The sequence below is a fragment of the Chinchilla lanigera genome, unplaced genomic scaffold, assembly GCF_000276665.1.
Source record: "Chinchilla lanigera isolate Chin_1 unplaced genomic scaffold, ChiLan1.0 scaffold00013, whole genome shotgun sequence".
Lineage (NCBI taxonomy): Eukaryota > Metazoa > Chordata > Mammalia > Rodentia > Chinchillidae > Chinchilla > Chinchilla lanigera.
Window position 1 is genome coordinate 32,566,006 of NW_004955414.1, and position 16,096 is coordinate 32,582,101.

The 16,096-nt window shown below is 55.5% G+C and overlaps 2 protein-coding genes across 6 annotated transcripts in view; one reads left to right on the top strand and one right to left on the bottom strand.

Annotated features, from left to right (window-relative positions):
* Nucleotides 1-14,365, top strand: part of Kcnc1 (potassium channel, voltage gated Shaw related subfamily C, member 1) — a 41,403-nt gene extending 27,038 nt beyond the window's left edge. The window contains exons 2-4 of the mRNA XM_005380395.1: nt 3,311-4,244; nt 10,824-11,012; nt 12,982-14,365. Coding sequence (XP_005380452.1) covers nt 3,311-4,244; nt 10,824-11,012; nt 12,982-13,046 — 1,188 coding nt within the window. The 3' untranslated portion in view covers nt 13,047-14,365. The remainder of the gene's footprint in view (nt 1-3,310; nt 4,245-10,823; nt 11,013-12,981) is intronic.
* Sergef (secretion regulating guanine nucleotide exchange factor) overlaps nt 13,414-16,096 on the bottom strand; it is a 217,296-nt gene continuing 214,613 nt past the window's right edge. For all 5 annotated transcript variants that reach the window (XR_260219.1, XR_001233168.1, XR_001233167.1 and 2 more), the window contains one exon: nt 13,414-15,463. The gene's annotated coding sequence lies outside the window, so the exon portion shown is untranslated. The remainder of the gene's footprint in view (nt 15,464-16,096) is intronic.

Genomic DNA, 16,096 nt, shown 5'->3' on the forward strand with positions numbered 1-16,096 from the left:
TCCCTCTCCTTTCTGCGCTCTGCCAGGCGTAGACAGAACAGAGCACACAGGGGCTCGGCTGCTCTTGCTTTGGCTGCGCCCTTGATTGCTGTTCTGCTGCTCCCTGGGCTTAAGGCAACTTTGTGATCTGAGCCAGGCAGGGGCAGCTTCCTCCACGGCCCTCTCGGGGTCCGCTTGGATCAGGGTGTTGTGGGGCTCTGCCTGGACAGAGGGTGGCCAGGCCTTCAGCACCAGAGGCCGGGAAGGCAGGGGATCAGGGAGCCTTGGCAGGCAAGAGGTGCAGCCTCCACTGCTTCTGGCTCTTCCTGGGGACAGAATCTTAGTGTCTGCTCTAGGCCTGGCTGTTGCTGCCCACCCTCCTCCACTCATGGGATCCAGGCTGTCCACTGATCCCTGGTAACCAAGGATTTTTCTGCATGAGTTGTATAAGGCCCGACCTCTTTCTGGGCCTCTGTTTCTCCATCAGGATCTGTACCGTGAGAGGGCAAGGGAGATGAGAACACTGAGGGCCTGTAGGGGCACTGGGAGTTACAGGGCTCTGGGAACGTCAGTGCCCCATCTGGCTATTCCCATGAGCACTCCAGCATTAAAGAGGCAGAGTTGGAGGCAGATTCATTGGCTCCCAAGGGTGGGTGGAGACTCCTTAGGGAGTCCCTCCATTTGCTGCCTCCCAGGGCCACAGATGCCAGCGGGAGCCTTACCCTGAGGGAAGGGCTATTAGTGGGGCACTGACGGATGAATGGGATTTTCCCAGCTAGAAACTGGCAGGGGCACTGCCATGGAACAAAAAGCAGGCGCAAAGCCATGAAGATGAGGAAGCCACTCTGTGATCAGAAATGGCACAGAGTTGCGCGTGGCAGGACTGCTAGGTACAGGTGGGGAGAGGACCCTGAAACTCAGGTGAGGCCAGCGCATGGGGCCCCTCGGGTGCCAGGCTGAGGAGTTTGAGTTTTTCTCTGTGGGCAGCATGAGCAGCTGGCCCTGGCAGGGCTGGGATTCCCATGGGCGGCTCTCGCTGGTAACTGCGGCTGACACTGAAGCCTAAAACCTGCTGTGATGGCAGTGGCGCTCTTGAGTCAGGATGCAGATGATGGATGTGAGAGGCTTTGGAAGGGCCCTGTCCTGGTTGCTGGGGCAGCAAGGGACAGGGAGGTCCATGGGTCAGGGTCAGGAGCTCGGAGTGCGCAGGGCTGGGCCTCCGGGTTTCCCTCAGACACTCAGAGGGGAACTGTTCCTCTCCACTTATGAAAGGGCCAGGGCAGGGGCCTGGCTGGGGGCATGGCCTGTCCTCAGGGAGTCTGTACTGTAATGCATTGCTTCAGGATGGGGAGTCCAGAATCATCATGGGCCAAATATCCAACAGCTGGAGATGGGCTTTTTAGCTTTGGTGATTCTGGTGAGGGAAAGAGCTCTGGATCTCGGTGAGCGTGGGTTTGAGGAGGAGGCCTCTTCCAGTTGCTGTACTCTGCTTTGCTGGTCTTCCCCTGTGGCAGCCCAGGTCTCAACTAAGAGAAGAGGTTCCTGGGGTTGGAAGAGCTGGCTTTAAGTCTTTGCCCTGCCTCTCGCAGGGGTGTATAAATCACTCTCACCTTTTCCCCACCCCTCCTACTTCACAGGGCTGAGGGGGTCACCAGTCTACTGCACTGTGCTGGTCTTTGGATACATCCTTCACCCTTAGCTGGCCCAGAGCTCCCTAGGAGCTAGACAGAGCCCGATTTCACTCTGTGCTGGGCATAACTTGGTGGCTGGTGAGGAGTACCAGGAAGAAAGGATGGATGAATGAACTGATGGATGGGAGGATGGGTAGATGGTCAATGGGTGGATTAAGGGAGGGAGAGAAGGGAGGGAGGAAAGAAGGAATGGTAAAAAGAAAAGAGGGAAGAAAAATGATGGATGGAATGGCAAGCAGAAAGGGAGCAAAGAGCAAAAGGAAAGAGAGAAGGAAGGCTTGTGAATGGGTGTCCAGGTGGAAAAAAGAAGGGAAAGAGGAGGGAGAGAGGATGGAGGATGCATGGATGGAAGTTAGGAAGGATCAATGGATGGGAGGGAGGGAAGGAGGAAGGAAGAGAGGGAGGAAAAAAGAGGATGGTGGATGAATGAAAAAAGAAAGAGATAGATGGATGGAAGGGTGCATGTGGGTCACACTTGGGAGTAGCCTAGAAAAAAGGTTTTAAAGATTATACAGGGCTGGGGATATAGCCCAACAGCACAGCACCCACCTGGTAAGCACAAGGTCCTGAGTTCGATTTCCAGTACCAAAAAAAAAGGATTATACAGTATGCCAGGTATAGTGGTGCATGCCTGTAATCCCAGCACCCAGGAGACTAAGGCCACAGGATTGTTACAAGTTCAAGGCCAGCCTGGGCTACAAAGTGAGCTCAAGGCCAGCCTGAGCTGCATAGCGAGACCCTGTCTCAAAAAGACAAACAAATATTATGCAATGCTCTAAAACCAACAGGATATGAATATACAGTAATGAGCAGCTGAGATGGGTCTCTTCCTGTTTCTGGGCCTCTTCCCATCTGTAGCACGCAGTACCTGGACCCGGATCATCTCTAAAGACTTCCCATCCTGTTGCTCTGAGAGGCCAACATTGTCCTTCCCTGTTCCTTTCCCTGCCTTCATCCTAGAATGTGGCTTGGAAGGTCCACCTAGTTCTGGGTTCTCAGATCCCTGCCAGGTTGGGTGCCATGGCCCATGGTCATGATCAGCTCAGACCATGACCTGTTCTAGGCCCCCTCAAGCTCCCCTCAGGGTCGAGGACAGTCATCAAGGCAGCTGCCGCCTGGGTGCTTCCTGATGCAGGGTGCGGCCTTGGTGCTCCTTCACCTCACAGACCAGAGCTGGGAGAGAGATGTGGCCTCGAAGGGAGCCGTAGCTGCCCGCCTCTCATTTTTTACAAACTGCAGCTCCGGCAAACTAAGTTGTCTGTATTAGTTGGGTGACTAAGTGCTCTAACAGTCACCTCCACATGCCAGTGACCTCATGCAATTGTTGATTTCCCAGTCAGCAACAGTTCAGCGAGGGTATTTGGTAGGCCCAGGAACCTTCCCTGTGGTGCCCTGCTGGCCACTGGGACAGCATGCACGGCGAAGGAGCAGGGTTTTGCCCAGGCCTGGCAGGAAAGCACAACCCTCAGGCCCCGAGGGAGGAAACATGGCGTGTCAGCTTGGGTTGTGCTGGAAGGGACCCTGTGCAGGCGTCTTCCCCCGGTCTGGCCCTGTGACTGGACCCAACGCAAGGGACCCCAGGTGTCTCCACTTGGGGTGGGAGGGGCTCCCCTCTGACGCTGTGTGTTTCTTGCCCACAGTATGTGGCCTTTGCCTCCCTCTTCTTCATCCTGGTCTCCATCACCACCTTCTGCCTGGAGACCCACGAGCGCTTCAACCCCATTGTGAACAAGACGGAGATTGAGAACGTGCGGAACGGCACGCAGGTGCGCTACTACCGGGAAGCGGAGACGGAGGCCTTCCTCACCTACATCGAGGGTGTCTGCGTGGTCTGGTTCACCTTCGAGTTCCTCATGCGTGTCGTCTTCTGCCCCAACAAGGTGGAGTTCATCAAGAACTCGCTCAACATCATTGACTTTGTGGCTATCCTCCCCTTCTACCTGGAGGTGGGCCTCAGTGGCCTGTCCTCCAAGGCCGCCAAGGATGTGCTAGGCTTCCTGCGTGTCGTCCGCTTCGTGCGTATCCTGCGCATATTCAAGCTGACCCGCCACTTCGTTGGCCTGCGGGTCTTGGGCCACACGCTCCGCGCCAGCACCAATGAGTTCCTGCTGCTCATCATCTTCCTGGCCCTGGGCGTGCTCATCTTTGCCACCATGATCTACTATGCCGAAAGGATAGGGGCACAGCCCAATGACCCCAGCGCCAGTGAGCACACGCACTTTAAGAACATCCCCATCGGCTTCTGGTGGGCTGTGGTCACCATGACAACGCTGGGCTACGGAGATATGTACCCGCAGACGTGGTCTGGCATGTTGGTGGGAGCACTGTGCGCGCTGGCGGGCGTGCTGACCATCGCCATGCCTGTGCCTGTCATCGTGAACAATTTTGGGATGTACTACTCCTTAGCCATGGCTAAGCAGAAACTACCAAAGAAAAAAAAGAAGCATATTCCACGGCCACCGCAGCTGGGATCTCCCAATTATTGTAAATCTGTCGTAAACTCTCCACACCACAGTACTCAGAGTGACACATGTCCGCTGGCCCAGGAAGAAATTTTAGAAATTAACAGAGCAGGTAGGAAACCTCTTAGAGGCATGTCGATCTGACCTTTCACCTCCGCCCCCTGTAGCGATGATTGCAGATTCAGTCAGACTGCTTCCTTAGTTCCGTGGGCAACCCCGGACCCTGCACTCAGTCTCGAGGTGTGGAGCTTGGGGGCCCAGGGAAATGCTGGGCGGCCATGTTCAGAAGGCAAGAGCCTGCTAGAGGAACCTCACTGGTGGCCCTGGGTAAGAAGGTTGATGTGGTTGGTCTTGCGATATTCTGAAGAGACCACACGCCCGCGAGGTTGCTGAGGACTGTCTTGGCAGGAGCCCAGGGGCTGCTGCTCAGGTGGGCAGGAGTCAAGCGTGAGTCCTTGACTCAGGCTACTGACCCAGTGTTGGAGCGGGGTGGGGGCGGGTGTGATCAGAGGTGCCAGACAGCATTTGATTTGGTCCTTAACACGGTATTTTCAGGCTGTGTAGACGGCAGAAGTGGTGCATGGGATCCGGGTATGAGGGTCCCTGCAAAGGCAGTAGCAAGGATTCTCAGCCCCGGCAGAACCTGACTTCATAACTGAGTAGAATTCCTGCTCTGATTCCGGCTGCCTAGCTCCAGGTCCTTCCTGGAGATGCCCCAGCCTGCTGTGACAAGCTTACTTACCCATAGCATGCCGAACCAACTCATCCTCTACCACCACTCTAGAGTTTAGCGATTATCTTTAGGAACCTGTTGGAGTGACTCTGGCTTTCATGATGTCTGTTTGGGTTGATGGCCCAGTGGGAGTTTTTGGTGACCTTCTGATGGAAGTGGCTGGTGAGCAAAGGATTAGAGGGGGCCACCACCCTAGGCAGCTTAGATGAAAGCACTACAGACCAGCAACAACCTCCTACTGAGGGTTGTCCTCATGTCCAGCGATAGGGACTGCAGCAGCAATACAAGACATCCCAACCAGTGTTCAGCCACTTTCCCATGAACTCACTGGGGGTCAGGGAGGGGGAGGGGCCCATGAAACAATACTAGTCACTGTGGGATATATTCTAATATTCCATGGCTAGTGGTTCGTTATGGGACTATCTCAGTTTTATGAGAATCTGCACATAGCACATAAAGTTGATCATGGGGCTCTGGTCCGAAGATATAAAGCCCATAGTCTACCTCTACCCATGGAATACCATCTACTTATTCTGTGGAAACAGGGATCTCAAAGAAATGGATGACCCAGAGAAGAATGACAAGACTGAGCTAGGAACAAGTACCTGGGGGAACATGAGGTTGATGTGAGAGATTAGATGCATTTAGTCTAGGAAAGACATCCCCATGCCCAGGTCTGGCGTGTACCCAGGCTAGCGCAGCCCCACATGAGGATGTCCCCCTTGGTTCCAGTGGCCGCCCTCAGAGGATGACTGATTTCCTTCCCTGTTGCCATGCTCTCTGACCCACCGCCCCATCCCAGTCCTGTTCCGGTTCCATCCCACAGCTGTGCCAGCCAAAGCACAGCCCCCACGGCCCAGTTCTCTGCTGTGGGGGTTTCCAGCCCCTCTGCCCAGCCCCTATACCTTCCCCTTCCAGGACTCCTGCAGGCAGCTAGAGAATGTGGCTAGTGTCCTAGGCTGGGACAGGGGGTGAACAGAGATCTCAGAGGCTGAAACTGGGGGTGCAGAGGAGGAAGGCTCTTGAACAAGTCGTGACTGTCCTTGGGAAGCCCCTGCCCAAGCCCTGCTTTGGATTAGGCAGCCATGTGGTCTCAGGAGCCACCATTAGGGCAAGGACAGGTCCTGGGACTCTGGGGGAAGTGCTTCGAAGCACCTATCGAGGGGCACCGTCATCGCCCCCTGGGCCCTCCCAGTGCATCTTCCCAAATACGGGTCTTTCTGGATTGGTGTACCAAATGTGGGGCTCTCAGGCCAGCCCACCAAGGGTGCCCATTCACTCCAAGTGGGCACAGATTCCTCTGCATGTCTAGGCAGTCACAGTGTTATCCATGTGCTGAGGGCACATGTGTGTGTCCACACACACACAGGCACCCATGTATACACACAGGAGTATAGTTTTGTGTGCTCAGACATGCATACTAGCTAGGTCCAGGGACAGTTAGGTCTTCTGGGCTCCCCAACCCCTCCTCAGCCTCAGTGGCCCTGCCCCTGGATGCTCCCTTACCCTGGCTCCAGGTTTCAGGGACCCAGAAAACTCTGGTTTGAACAGTCGCATGGCCAAGGAGGCACAGGGATGCCCAAGCTTGCCCTCTTCAGTGGGTACCTAGTCCTCCCCCACCCGTCCCCTCAGCCTGCTTGCCCATTCCCAATCCCCTCCCAAACACTCACTTCCCCTGGTGGTGTCGCTGCTGTCCTGGTGTTCAGACCGCCCTCCTGGCTCAGCCCAGAGACCCCAGTCCTGCTCAGTCCCTCACCAGGACCCTCTTCCCTCCACAAGCTGTGTATGAGACTTGGATGATCTGTCACCAAGAAGGGGTATACTGCCCACCTCTGTACTGGCCTCCCTCCATTGCCATCTGCTTGTACCTGTGCACTAGATGGGTGTGGGGGGCAGTTTGTGAGAGTGAGGGAGAAGACCGAGGCCAGGATGGCATTGTGGTTTGTAGGGAGCCTGCAGGATTCTCCAGTTCCACTTCCAAACCCACGCACAGCATGCTGGGCCCTGAGGGCTGCCCACCTCCACTCTCCACTCCCAGGCCTCTTAGGCTGCTAGCAGCTCCCTCCTTCCCCTCCCACTCCTGGTCACTCCTGTAACCTCAGTCTGTGTGTCTGCCCCAGGGATGACCCAGTGGGATGTGGCATGGTGTCAGTGTTTCAGGGTCCTGTCCTGGGGGCTGTCAAAGGTCTAGTTCTCACCTGGGTGTTGGGCCACAGAGGGAGAGGCAAGAGGGTACATCCAGGGTGTGGCCGGGGCTGAAAGCTCCGGAGAACTGCTCCTCTCCCAAAAGCCACCTGCTCTGGGCAGCTTGGAGCACTCCCTCTGTCCTGCCATATCCATTCACGTGTGTCTTGTTCATATCTGCTCCTCTGATGTGGGTCAGTCCTTTGTGGTGCAGTGTCCAGGCATTCAGGGTCCCAGCGTAGGTGAGCAGGGGTGTGGCAAAGGGGAAGGTGGTGGCCAGGCTTCTTTCCTCCAGCCCAGACAACAGCAAGGTCCCAGAGAAGCCCCTCCCTGGGGCCCTGGGTGTCGCCGATGAACCCTCTGGGTCATCTTTGGGGTGTGGGTTTCTCCCAGAATGGCAGAGCCCAAAGTCCCCTATCCCTGCCCCCTCACCTGTCCCCTGCTGGGCCGTGGTGGCTGCCCGGGGAGTGGTGCTAGTCCGTGGGCAGGGAGGGTGACGGGACGGGGGTAGAGGTGAACAGGCAGGATGCAGCAGCCAGGTGGGGTTGGCAGCTTGGACCCTGAGCGGGGTCCTCGTTGTCACTGGTGGGCTGAGGGGCGCAGTGGAGAAATGAGCCGAGTGTGAGAGCCAGGTGTGGGTGTTCTTTTCCATGTTATTCACATTCTCTCTTTCTCTCTCTCTCTCCAGTAATCATGTCTCTCTCTCTCTCCTCGTTTTGTTGCATGACTTGTGCTGGTTCTCGTGATTATGTCTCACAGACCGTTCCCATTTAGCCTGGGATGTTTTCCCCTGAGTCCCCAGCTGGGCAGACCTCTGGGGGGTAAACCCAAGGATATACCCAGCACCCCCCACCCCACCCCAGCCCTGCGTGCGCCCCCTGGCGCCCGCCACTGGTGTGAACAGTAAGTACATCGGCGGTGCCTGAAGAAGGGGCAGAAAAGCCAGCCTGCTGGCTGAAGGCCCAGCCACTCACGTTCTCCTTGCTCCAAAGTTTAAAAAAAATGACCCTCTTGTGGACGCTCATCTCAGCCCATTTCAAAGCCTGGAAACCATCTGAGACGCTGCCCATGTTGTCATTCCATGATCACAGGCCTGGGGGTTTAGTGGGGCCTGGGGGAAGCGGGTGGGAACGGCTCCTGGCTGCCATCTCATCCAAAGGCTGGGGCCAGGGCAGGGTGTGGGGTGTGTGGTGGAGGGCTTGGGTAAGCTTGCTTCGTGGCCCTTTTCACCAGCTCCCCAGGTTAGACAGCTGGGTCCTTGTTTTTCCCACTGGAGCGTGTTTGGAGGTCGGTATCCCAGTTCCTGAGAGCATCCCCAGTTGCGCAGAAACCAACATAGTCCATTCATCAGAAGTCATCCATCATAGTCCCTTCATCGGAGGTCAGGGCTGGGAGAAGCAGGCCCAGGAGTATCCTGGGAACCCATCTGCCAGACAGCCCTGATGGCTGCTCCTCGCCCCTGCGCCTTCAGGGAAAAAAATCAGCCCAACTTTGGGTTCTTTAAAGTTCTGAGAGCCCTGGGGCAGGGGCTTGGGGACAGAGCCAGAGGTGGGGTCTTAGGCTGCACATCTGTGAAGGCAGAGGCAGAGAAGGGCAGCCGCCTTTGACCCCTCCCCTGTACGAGCACTGCAGGCTTGGACACCTCCACTGACAGCTGATGGCCAAGAAGGAAAGTCCTCATTGCCCTCCTAGGTCAGTAGCTCCTGGGAGGCCCCCTGGTTCCCCCAGAGGAAAAATCATGCAGGGTACTATGGATCCCAACTTCCACACCCTCACCCCATCCATGGCCATGCTATTCCCAGCCCAGAGATCCTTGGGGAGGAGGCCCCCAGGGCCTGTCTCTGAGCACTCACGTGCCAGCAGACTTGCCCCCTCACCCTAGGGAGCCCCCAGCCCCAGTCACATGGTGTCAGAGTTTCCTTGGTAACTGGCCTTTCTGGTTCAGAGCAGTTGGGGAGTAAAGCCCCTGGGATTTGTCAAGAAACGCACTGTACATGAAATGCTTTGCCATCTTGTACGAGAGACTTTTTTTTTTAAGTTCCAAAATTATGATGGGAGTTTTTGGATTTGCTTTACGAATAAACCTGATTGGTCCATTTCTCTTTTGACTGACTGCCTCTTTGTAGTGACACAATATGTACACAGGTGTCGATCCCACCCACGTGCACGCCGAGTGTGTGCACGCGGGGAAGGATCGCTCCTTCGTGCAGTTACTGATGTGAGCAGGATCACGGGATTGTCAGAGCAGGCGGAAATTGTGCCCAGCTTCCCCTCTTTAACCTTTGGCAGTGCCTCCCCCACTCTGGTGGCCCATGTTGGTTTCCTTCTGCCACAAACGGGCCCGCCCTTGGAGGCTCACCCTAGGTGCACTGTTTGAGTTGGCTCCACCCTGGCCAGGAAGACTCTGCTTTGAGGGCAGAGAACATGGGGCTTAGTCTCCAAGAGAGATGGGGTGGGGGCAAAGCCAGCCAGAGCCCCCTCTGCCAGCCCAAGGCCTCCCTGGGTCTGCTGCTGGGACTGGGAGCCACAGGGCTCCTTGCTCTGGCCACACTTTGCCCCCTACCAAAGATGGCCCCAGACTTCTTCCCGGGTTCCTTCTCAGGCTACCTCGGATCTTCCCCACCCTAGTCCATCAACCGCTGTTGTCTTCTACACATCCATTTGCTCTGCTTTGCTGGGGACACTGGCGGGAGACAGGAAGGGGAGCCCTTCCCACACCCGTGTCCCCCCTCACAGCCTCATGCCTACATCCCACTGTGGCTGTGCGAGCTGACCAGGCCCGCTGGGGAAGACACTGGCTTGGTGTGTGTGGGAAGCCATGAGTGCTGGCTTTGTGTGGGATGGAGCAGATGAAGGAGCCAAACCGGGCTGTGAGGGGACAGAGTAGCGTGTGTGGCCGGGACTGGTGTGCATGGGGAATAGGGCAGGCCGGTCAGATCGGGTCCCTGTGGGGACAGAGTTGAAATGTGTGAACACAGATCTTTTCAGGACAGGGGATGGAGGAATCAGGGTGACCAGTTCGGGTCCTTGTGGGACAGAACAGATGGTGGGAGCAGGCCTAGACTGAATGGAAGACAGCTAGAGAGACAGGATGGGCCCTTGAGGGCACAGAGCAGAAGGTGTGACCAAGCCTAGCCTACGTGGTGAATGAGACGCCAGAAGGACCAGCTGAGTCCCTCGGGAGTGGTGGGGCAGGCTGAGCCACCCTTTGGTGGGGTGACCGCCTCATGAATCAAGTGATCCAATGGGATCCAAAGCGGGGTCGGGAGGAATTCAGTGGATTGGATGAGGTCTGGACTCAGCCGGGGAAGCATGAGTGGTGCCTGGGTGCTGATGGGAGGCAGCCAGGCTCTGGTCAGCGGCAGGGGGTCTGGACGGCCCTCTCTGGACTGCAGCATTTCTGCGTGTCTGTCTGTCTCTCCCTGAGCTCTGTGTCTGGCCCTTCCCCCATGACTGCATCCACACCATCCTGTCTCATCAGCCCCGCCTTGGGCCTTGGGCCTGGCCCCCAGCGCACATGCTGGGCCCATCACCAACTCATCTTTTTGCAAACTTTGAGCAAACCCAGGAGTCCCTCCCTCCCTGCACTGTGGGTAGCCGGGAGGCTGCTGGAATGAGCCGAGCCCTCCCCCTCAAGCCTTGCACCCCCCTCCGTGGCCCGCCGCTTTGCCATCCTTGGGACGGGCTACCCTTTGCCAAAGCCCCCCTCCGGCCTGTCCCCCCCTCACTAAACAGTTTTCAGTGTCTCAATAGCTTCTGCTTATATGTTTGAAGATTCCAAACTGAATGGGGAGGTGGCGAAGGCCGCGCTGGCGAACGAAGACTGCCCCCACATAGACCAGGCCCTCACTCCTGATGAGGGCCTGCCCTTTACGCGCTCGGGCGCCCGCGAGAGATACGGACCCTGCTTCCTCTTATCAACCGGGGAGTACGCGTGCCCACCTGGTGGAGGAGTGAGAAAGGGTATGTAGAGGAAGCTGGAGCACTGTGCATCGGCCGGGCCGCCTCGCGCTCCTGCAGCTGGGTGGGCAGGGCGGCGGGGAGGGGCGCTGGGGCAGGCAGGCACACGAAGGTGGGCAAAGACAGAGGGAGGCCCGCAGGGTTGGCCCCTGGAAGTCTGAGTCCCTTCTCCCCCGTGGGGATTCAAGCTGGCAGAGCAAAACTGAGGCCCAGGCAGCTGTGAGTTGGCATTGAGCTAAGGTGGTAGGAAGAGGCTTGGCACAGGCTGGCACATAATGGGCCACGACTCCAAGGCCAGGGGTACCCAGGGAAGCAGGAGGAACCTCTTGCAGGCTGCTCCAGTAGGGGCAGGGCTGCTCCAGGAGGCGACACGATCTCTCCTCTCCCCTGGTTGAGGGTGGTAGTGGGGTGGGTGGCATGCCTTGGTCAGGGCCTGTGAGTTTAGCAATCCAAGGTCCATGTTATGGAGGAGGCATCCTTTAAAGAAAGTCCACAGGCCAGTGGGAGGGGAAGCTTCAGGGTTTGGGGACAAAGCCATCGTCCTTGCAGAGGTAAGGTGTGTGCCAGGCTAGTGGCAGATAGAGAACCTGCCAAGACAAGATGGGCAAGAGAATGTGCTGCACCTTAGATGCCAGGGGTCACTGGCCCCCGCCCCAGTGTGGTGAGCGCCCCCTTGTGGTTGGCGAGGGCTGAGACCGCCAGTGGCCTCTGTGGGAAGTCTTGTACAGTAGTCAGAACTTCAGGCTGACCCTGCTGGAAAGAGGCTTCTAGTAGAGCTTGAGCATGGGCTGGGCAGAGGCTTGGGGTGTCCAGAGCGCCTCAGGCCTGGAAGATGGGCCACGCCTTTCTCGATGCAGTGGACTGGCGGGGCAGCTCGTGCATGTCTGGAGCGCCTCACACGCGCACATGGATGCTTGCTGGGAGAGGGTACAGGCTGGGTCAGATAAGTACTCGGATTTTTGAGAGCAACAGATGGTGTAGCCTGTGGCCATTGCCACCCACTCCAGTATTTGAAGTGGCTAAACCAGATGTAAGGAGAAAACAGACTTCAAAATCAAAGGCAAACCTAGAACAGGAAAGGCAGCCTATGCTGAGACAAAGTCCCGAGGGTCACTAGTGCTTAGTTGTGCCCACCTGATCTAGGCTGGCCCCTTCTTCCTTGCTCTGTCTGGAGCTCCCTGGGACCTCGGCGCGGTGCACCACTCCCTGCATGGTGCTGCATGGCAGGGGGCTGCCGGCCTTGGGGAGGGCTGCCATCCTTGGCACCATCCATGGATGGGCCTGCTGCTCCCCCTTGCAAGTGGCTTTTTCCCATGTGGAGACTCTAGCAGGCCCAGGAGCAGGGGCCACCCTGGAGAGGGGCAGGGAGACCGTTCTCAGGGGCTGTGCCCTGCCCAGTAAGGTCTCATGGCTGCCTTTCTCCTTCATCTTGAACACTGGATCAGTTGGTGTGGCCTAGAAGAACAGACAGGAGGCTCTGTACCGGGCTTCCAGAAGCCCAGGGAATGTGGGACAAAGGCAGCCCATCTCTCTGTAGTGGCCAGAGCCCAGCAGCAACCACTGTCCACAGGTGATACCCACTGCCCCGTCCTATCCTGGCTTAGGTGCTCAGAGACTCTGGGAGGTGCCAAGGGTGCAGGGTCCCACGTTTGTCCACACAGCCCCACCTCTCTGGAGTCCTGCTAGCCACTGAGGACTGGTTTTTCTGGGGGGGATTCTGAACCATAAGCCGGCAGGTGCTGGAGACCACATGGAGAGTAGAGAATTAGGGACTCCACCCGTTCCCCAGCAGGGACAGAGAGGCTGCTCGGCTGGCTCGCTGCATGGGAAACAAGCCAGCTGGAGAAGAACCTGCCTGCCTCTGCATGTGGCTGTTCTGTCTTTCCTCTTCCTTCCTTAAAAACTAAGTGCCAAGCGGGATGGGAAAGCCAAGAAGAGAAGCTCAAGTGTTAATTGTATTCTTTACATACAGATCTTTGCAAAGAAAGCCCTGTCATTGCTAAGTATATGCCGACAGAGGCTGTGAGAGTGACTTGACCAGGCGGCTTGGCCGAGGACACTGGTGGCTATTAAGCATCTGGGTGGACCTGCAGCCCCTCCTCACCCTCGGACAGAGTAATTCACGCCATGCAGGTTTGCCGGACGAGTCCGAGTGGCACAGGCATTGTACTAGGACGGACGTAGCTTTTACTACGGCCAAATGGTAACTGACCGTAGAGGATTTCTTTTTCTTCTTTTCATTTTTTAAAACTTTTATTTTATTTGGGAAGGGGGGTGGAGGGGTTCCTTAGCATGACTTGCATGAAGTTAAACAGAAAACCCAGCAAACCAAATCCACCAACCCCCTGCAACTGTATGATTACCCTAAACAACGATAATGAAAAGAAAAAGCAAAAGTCCCATATTTTCTTTCAGAACTTTTTACTTTTATACACACTGGTGGAGCCCAGCTGTAACAGGGATCGGTAGAAACCTGTACATTTCTGGACGTGGGGGTGGGGTGGGCTGGGAGGAGAGACGGGGATGGGAAAGGACTGCTTCCGTTTGTACACAAGATGGAAATCAAAGGTTCCGAAAAGGGCAGTCGGTCAGTCATCGGTCATATTGACCTCACCTTCATAGTTCATCTCTCATGCGGAAACCGAAAACTTTGCTTCACATAGAATTGTGGAAAATCGCACTGCCGTCTTCCATTTGGCATGCTTGTGACCCAGCAGACGTCTCCCCAAGACCCTGACAGCGGCTAGTCTAGGTTGATTCTCTCATCTTACTGGTGTGTAGATCCAGTGTGACTAACTTTCATAACAAATTGTTCATAGCAAATAATCAGCACCATATGGATTTTCCAAGTGTTCTTTTAAAACCAGGATGTAGAGCACCAAAAGTTCAGGACCACAGGAGGGGCGCCCTCCTCCACTTTTACCAAGGCACAACCTGGCACTGTATGCAATTTAGTACTTCAGAGTTAAAAACTGCATGCCCAATGTTATGCAAAGCGATTTGAGCATGAAATAAATTTTGTATCATGGTTTCTGTATAGTCTAAAGCAGATTTGTTTTCCTGAAGCAATCGGAGGTTTGCAGAGACACGCTTCTGCATCTCGAATAAATATAGTATTTTCCCAACAGAAACAGAGGACAGTAGCTTGGCTTTGGTCTGATTCTAAAATTAGTTGGGGGGGGGGGAAGGATGGTATTTTTGAAAAACACATGCTTGGGTTGAAAAGAAATGCAACATCTCGAGCTTTCACTGCAGCTCACAACATTTCCTGGAAAGAGAGCAATGATGCTTTAGCTCAACAATCTCCCCTCCCTGGGCCCTGGCCCCAGAAATAAAAAGCTGACTTTTGAGATGAAGCACGGATTTGGGTTTTTATTGCCTCCAGGCAGTGTCGCGATTCTCTTGGGCTTCTGGTCCGTTGTGGCTGGGCTAGGGTAAGCCCTGGCTATGGCTACCACTCCTGCCAACCCCATGGGGGACAGCCAGGCCCTAAGGAGGAAGCTGGCCCCTCCAGGTTGGTTGGGAAGCATGGCCCGTTGCATTGCACATCCTGTTGGACTGAGGGAGGGAGGCATCTCGCTGACAGCACAGGGGGTCCAAAGGGGTCCACTTGGCATGGACATTTCTCTGTGCATCAGGCTACATTGATGAATCTTTGAATGTGGCCACGTCAAAGTGTCCAGTCCCCCTATGCAGACCATGGTCATCTCCCTGCTAGGGCTACTGTGGAATCCGATGGAGCCAGAGGCAGAGGTCTACCTGCCAGTTCTGGGTCCCCCAGACAGCTGTACCCCTGCAGGTCCAGCCTGGTAGACCACCTCACTGAATACTCCTTTCTCAGCCTGCAGGCATCTTGAAAGTACAGTCCTCTCCTAGGGATCTGGCCTTGCTCATGTTGTTCACTTGGTTTTGGTGAAGGGGCAGAATGGAGGAGTCAGTCCTTTTCTTATCCATCGGAAGTCCCAGGAATGTTCAGTAGAAAGAGTCCCTGAAGGTCATAGTAGTCAACCTCTGAGCATTTTATAGATGAAGAAATGAGACCCAGGGAGGGGCGTTATCTGCCCAGGGCTGAAAAGAAGTGGGTGTCAATCTTGCTCTGATTTCAGTTCCCTTATACCTCCCAGCATGGCCTGAATCAACGATCCCATGGATGGGTGGGAGGTTTAAGGTGTGTGCTGAATTTTCATCTGCCAGCCTTTCTAAGCATTTGCCTTAACTTCCTGGTGTCCTGTGAAGTCCAAGGACCAAGAGGTTGGGGTTGGTGGAGCCTCTGCCCAGGGTTATATGGCCTCCAGGCTGTAACAACCATTCCTTAGTCTCAGGATGTGCAAGCTAAGCGGCCTTGGCTGCTGCAGGGAGGGTAACGTTTATGCTACCCAGGGATTCATGGCGAAGAAGAGCCTCTGATGAGTAACACAAAGCCATCTGGCATCTGGTTTTCGGGGTCATGGGAGCTAGGGGGAAAAGCAAATTAACATATAGTGAGCATCTACTATGTGGGGGTCATCTTACAAACCATGTCTAATGATAGTTCATAGCAATTCAACAGCCCCATTTCAGAGGAAAGAAAACAGGTGCAGAGAGCTAAAATACAGTAACTGGCCCAAAGCAACATAGCCCATGAATGAAGTCAAGATTTTAACTTAGGTAGTCTGACTGCGGAGCTCAGGCTAAGCTCTCGCGGTAATTGAGGGTTTCCTGGGGCTGGCCCTTAGGGGCAGAATTGACAGAAATAGGAGTTGCTGGTCCTAAGTCCCAGGTCCCTCAGGACTTGGCTTCACGCCCTCTTTCATGAAGTACCATGGGTATGCGGAAAGGGGCCGCGTCATATCCGCCATCGCACACAGCTGGCCCATCTCTTTCTCGTGCTTAAGTGCCCCTTCACCCTAAGAATGGAAGATAAGCTCCTTCAGCTGGGAGGCCTCTCTAACCTCTCCTCTCCTCACTCCCTCAGGGCCTCAGCCTCTCTGAACTTCTGACCCCGTAGCAGCCTTAGGACCTGGGACACTTTCCCTCTAACAGCCTCTCCACTTCCCCAGAACTTCATTTGCTAACTCAGCTTCAGTTGATCACTAAATCATTTCAGC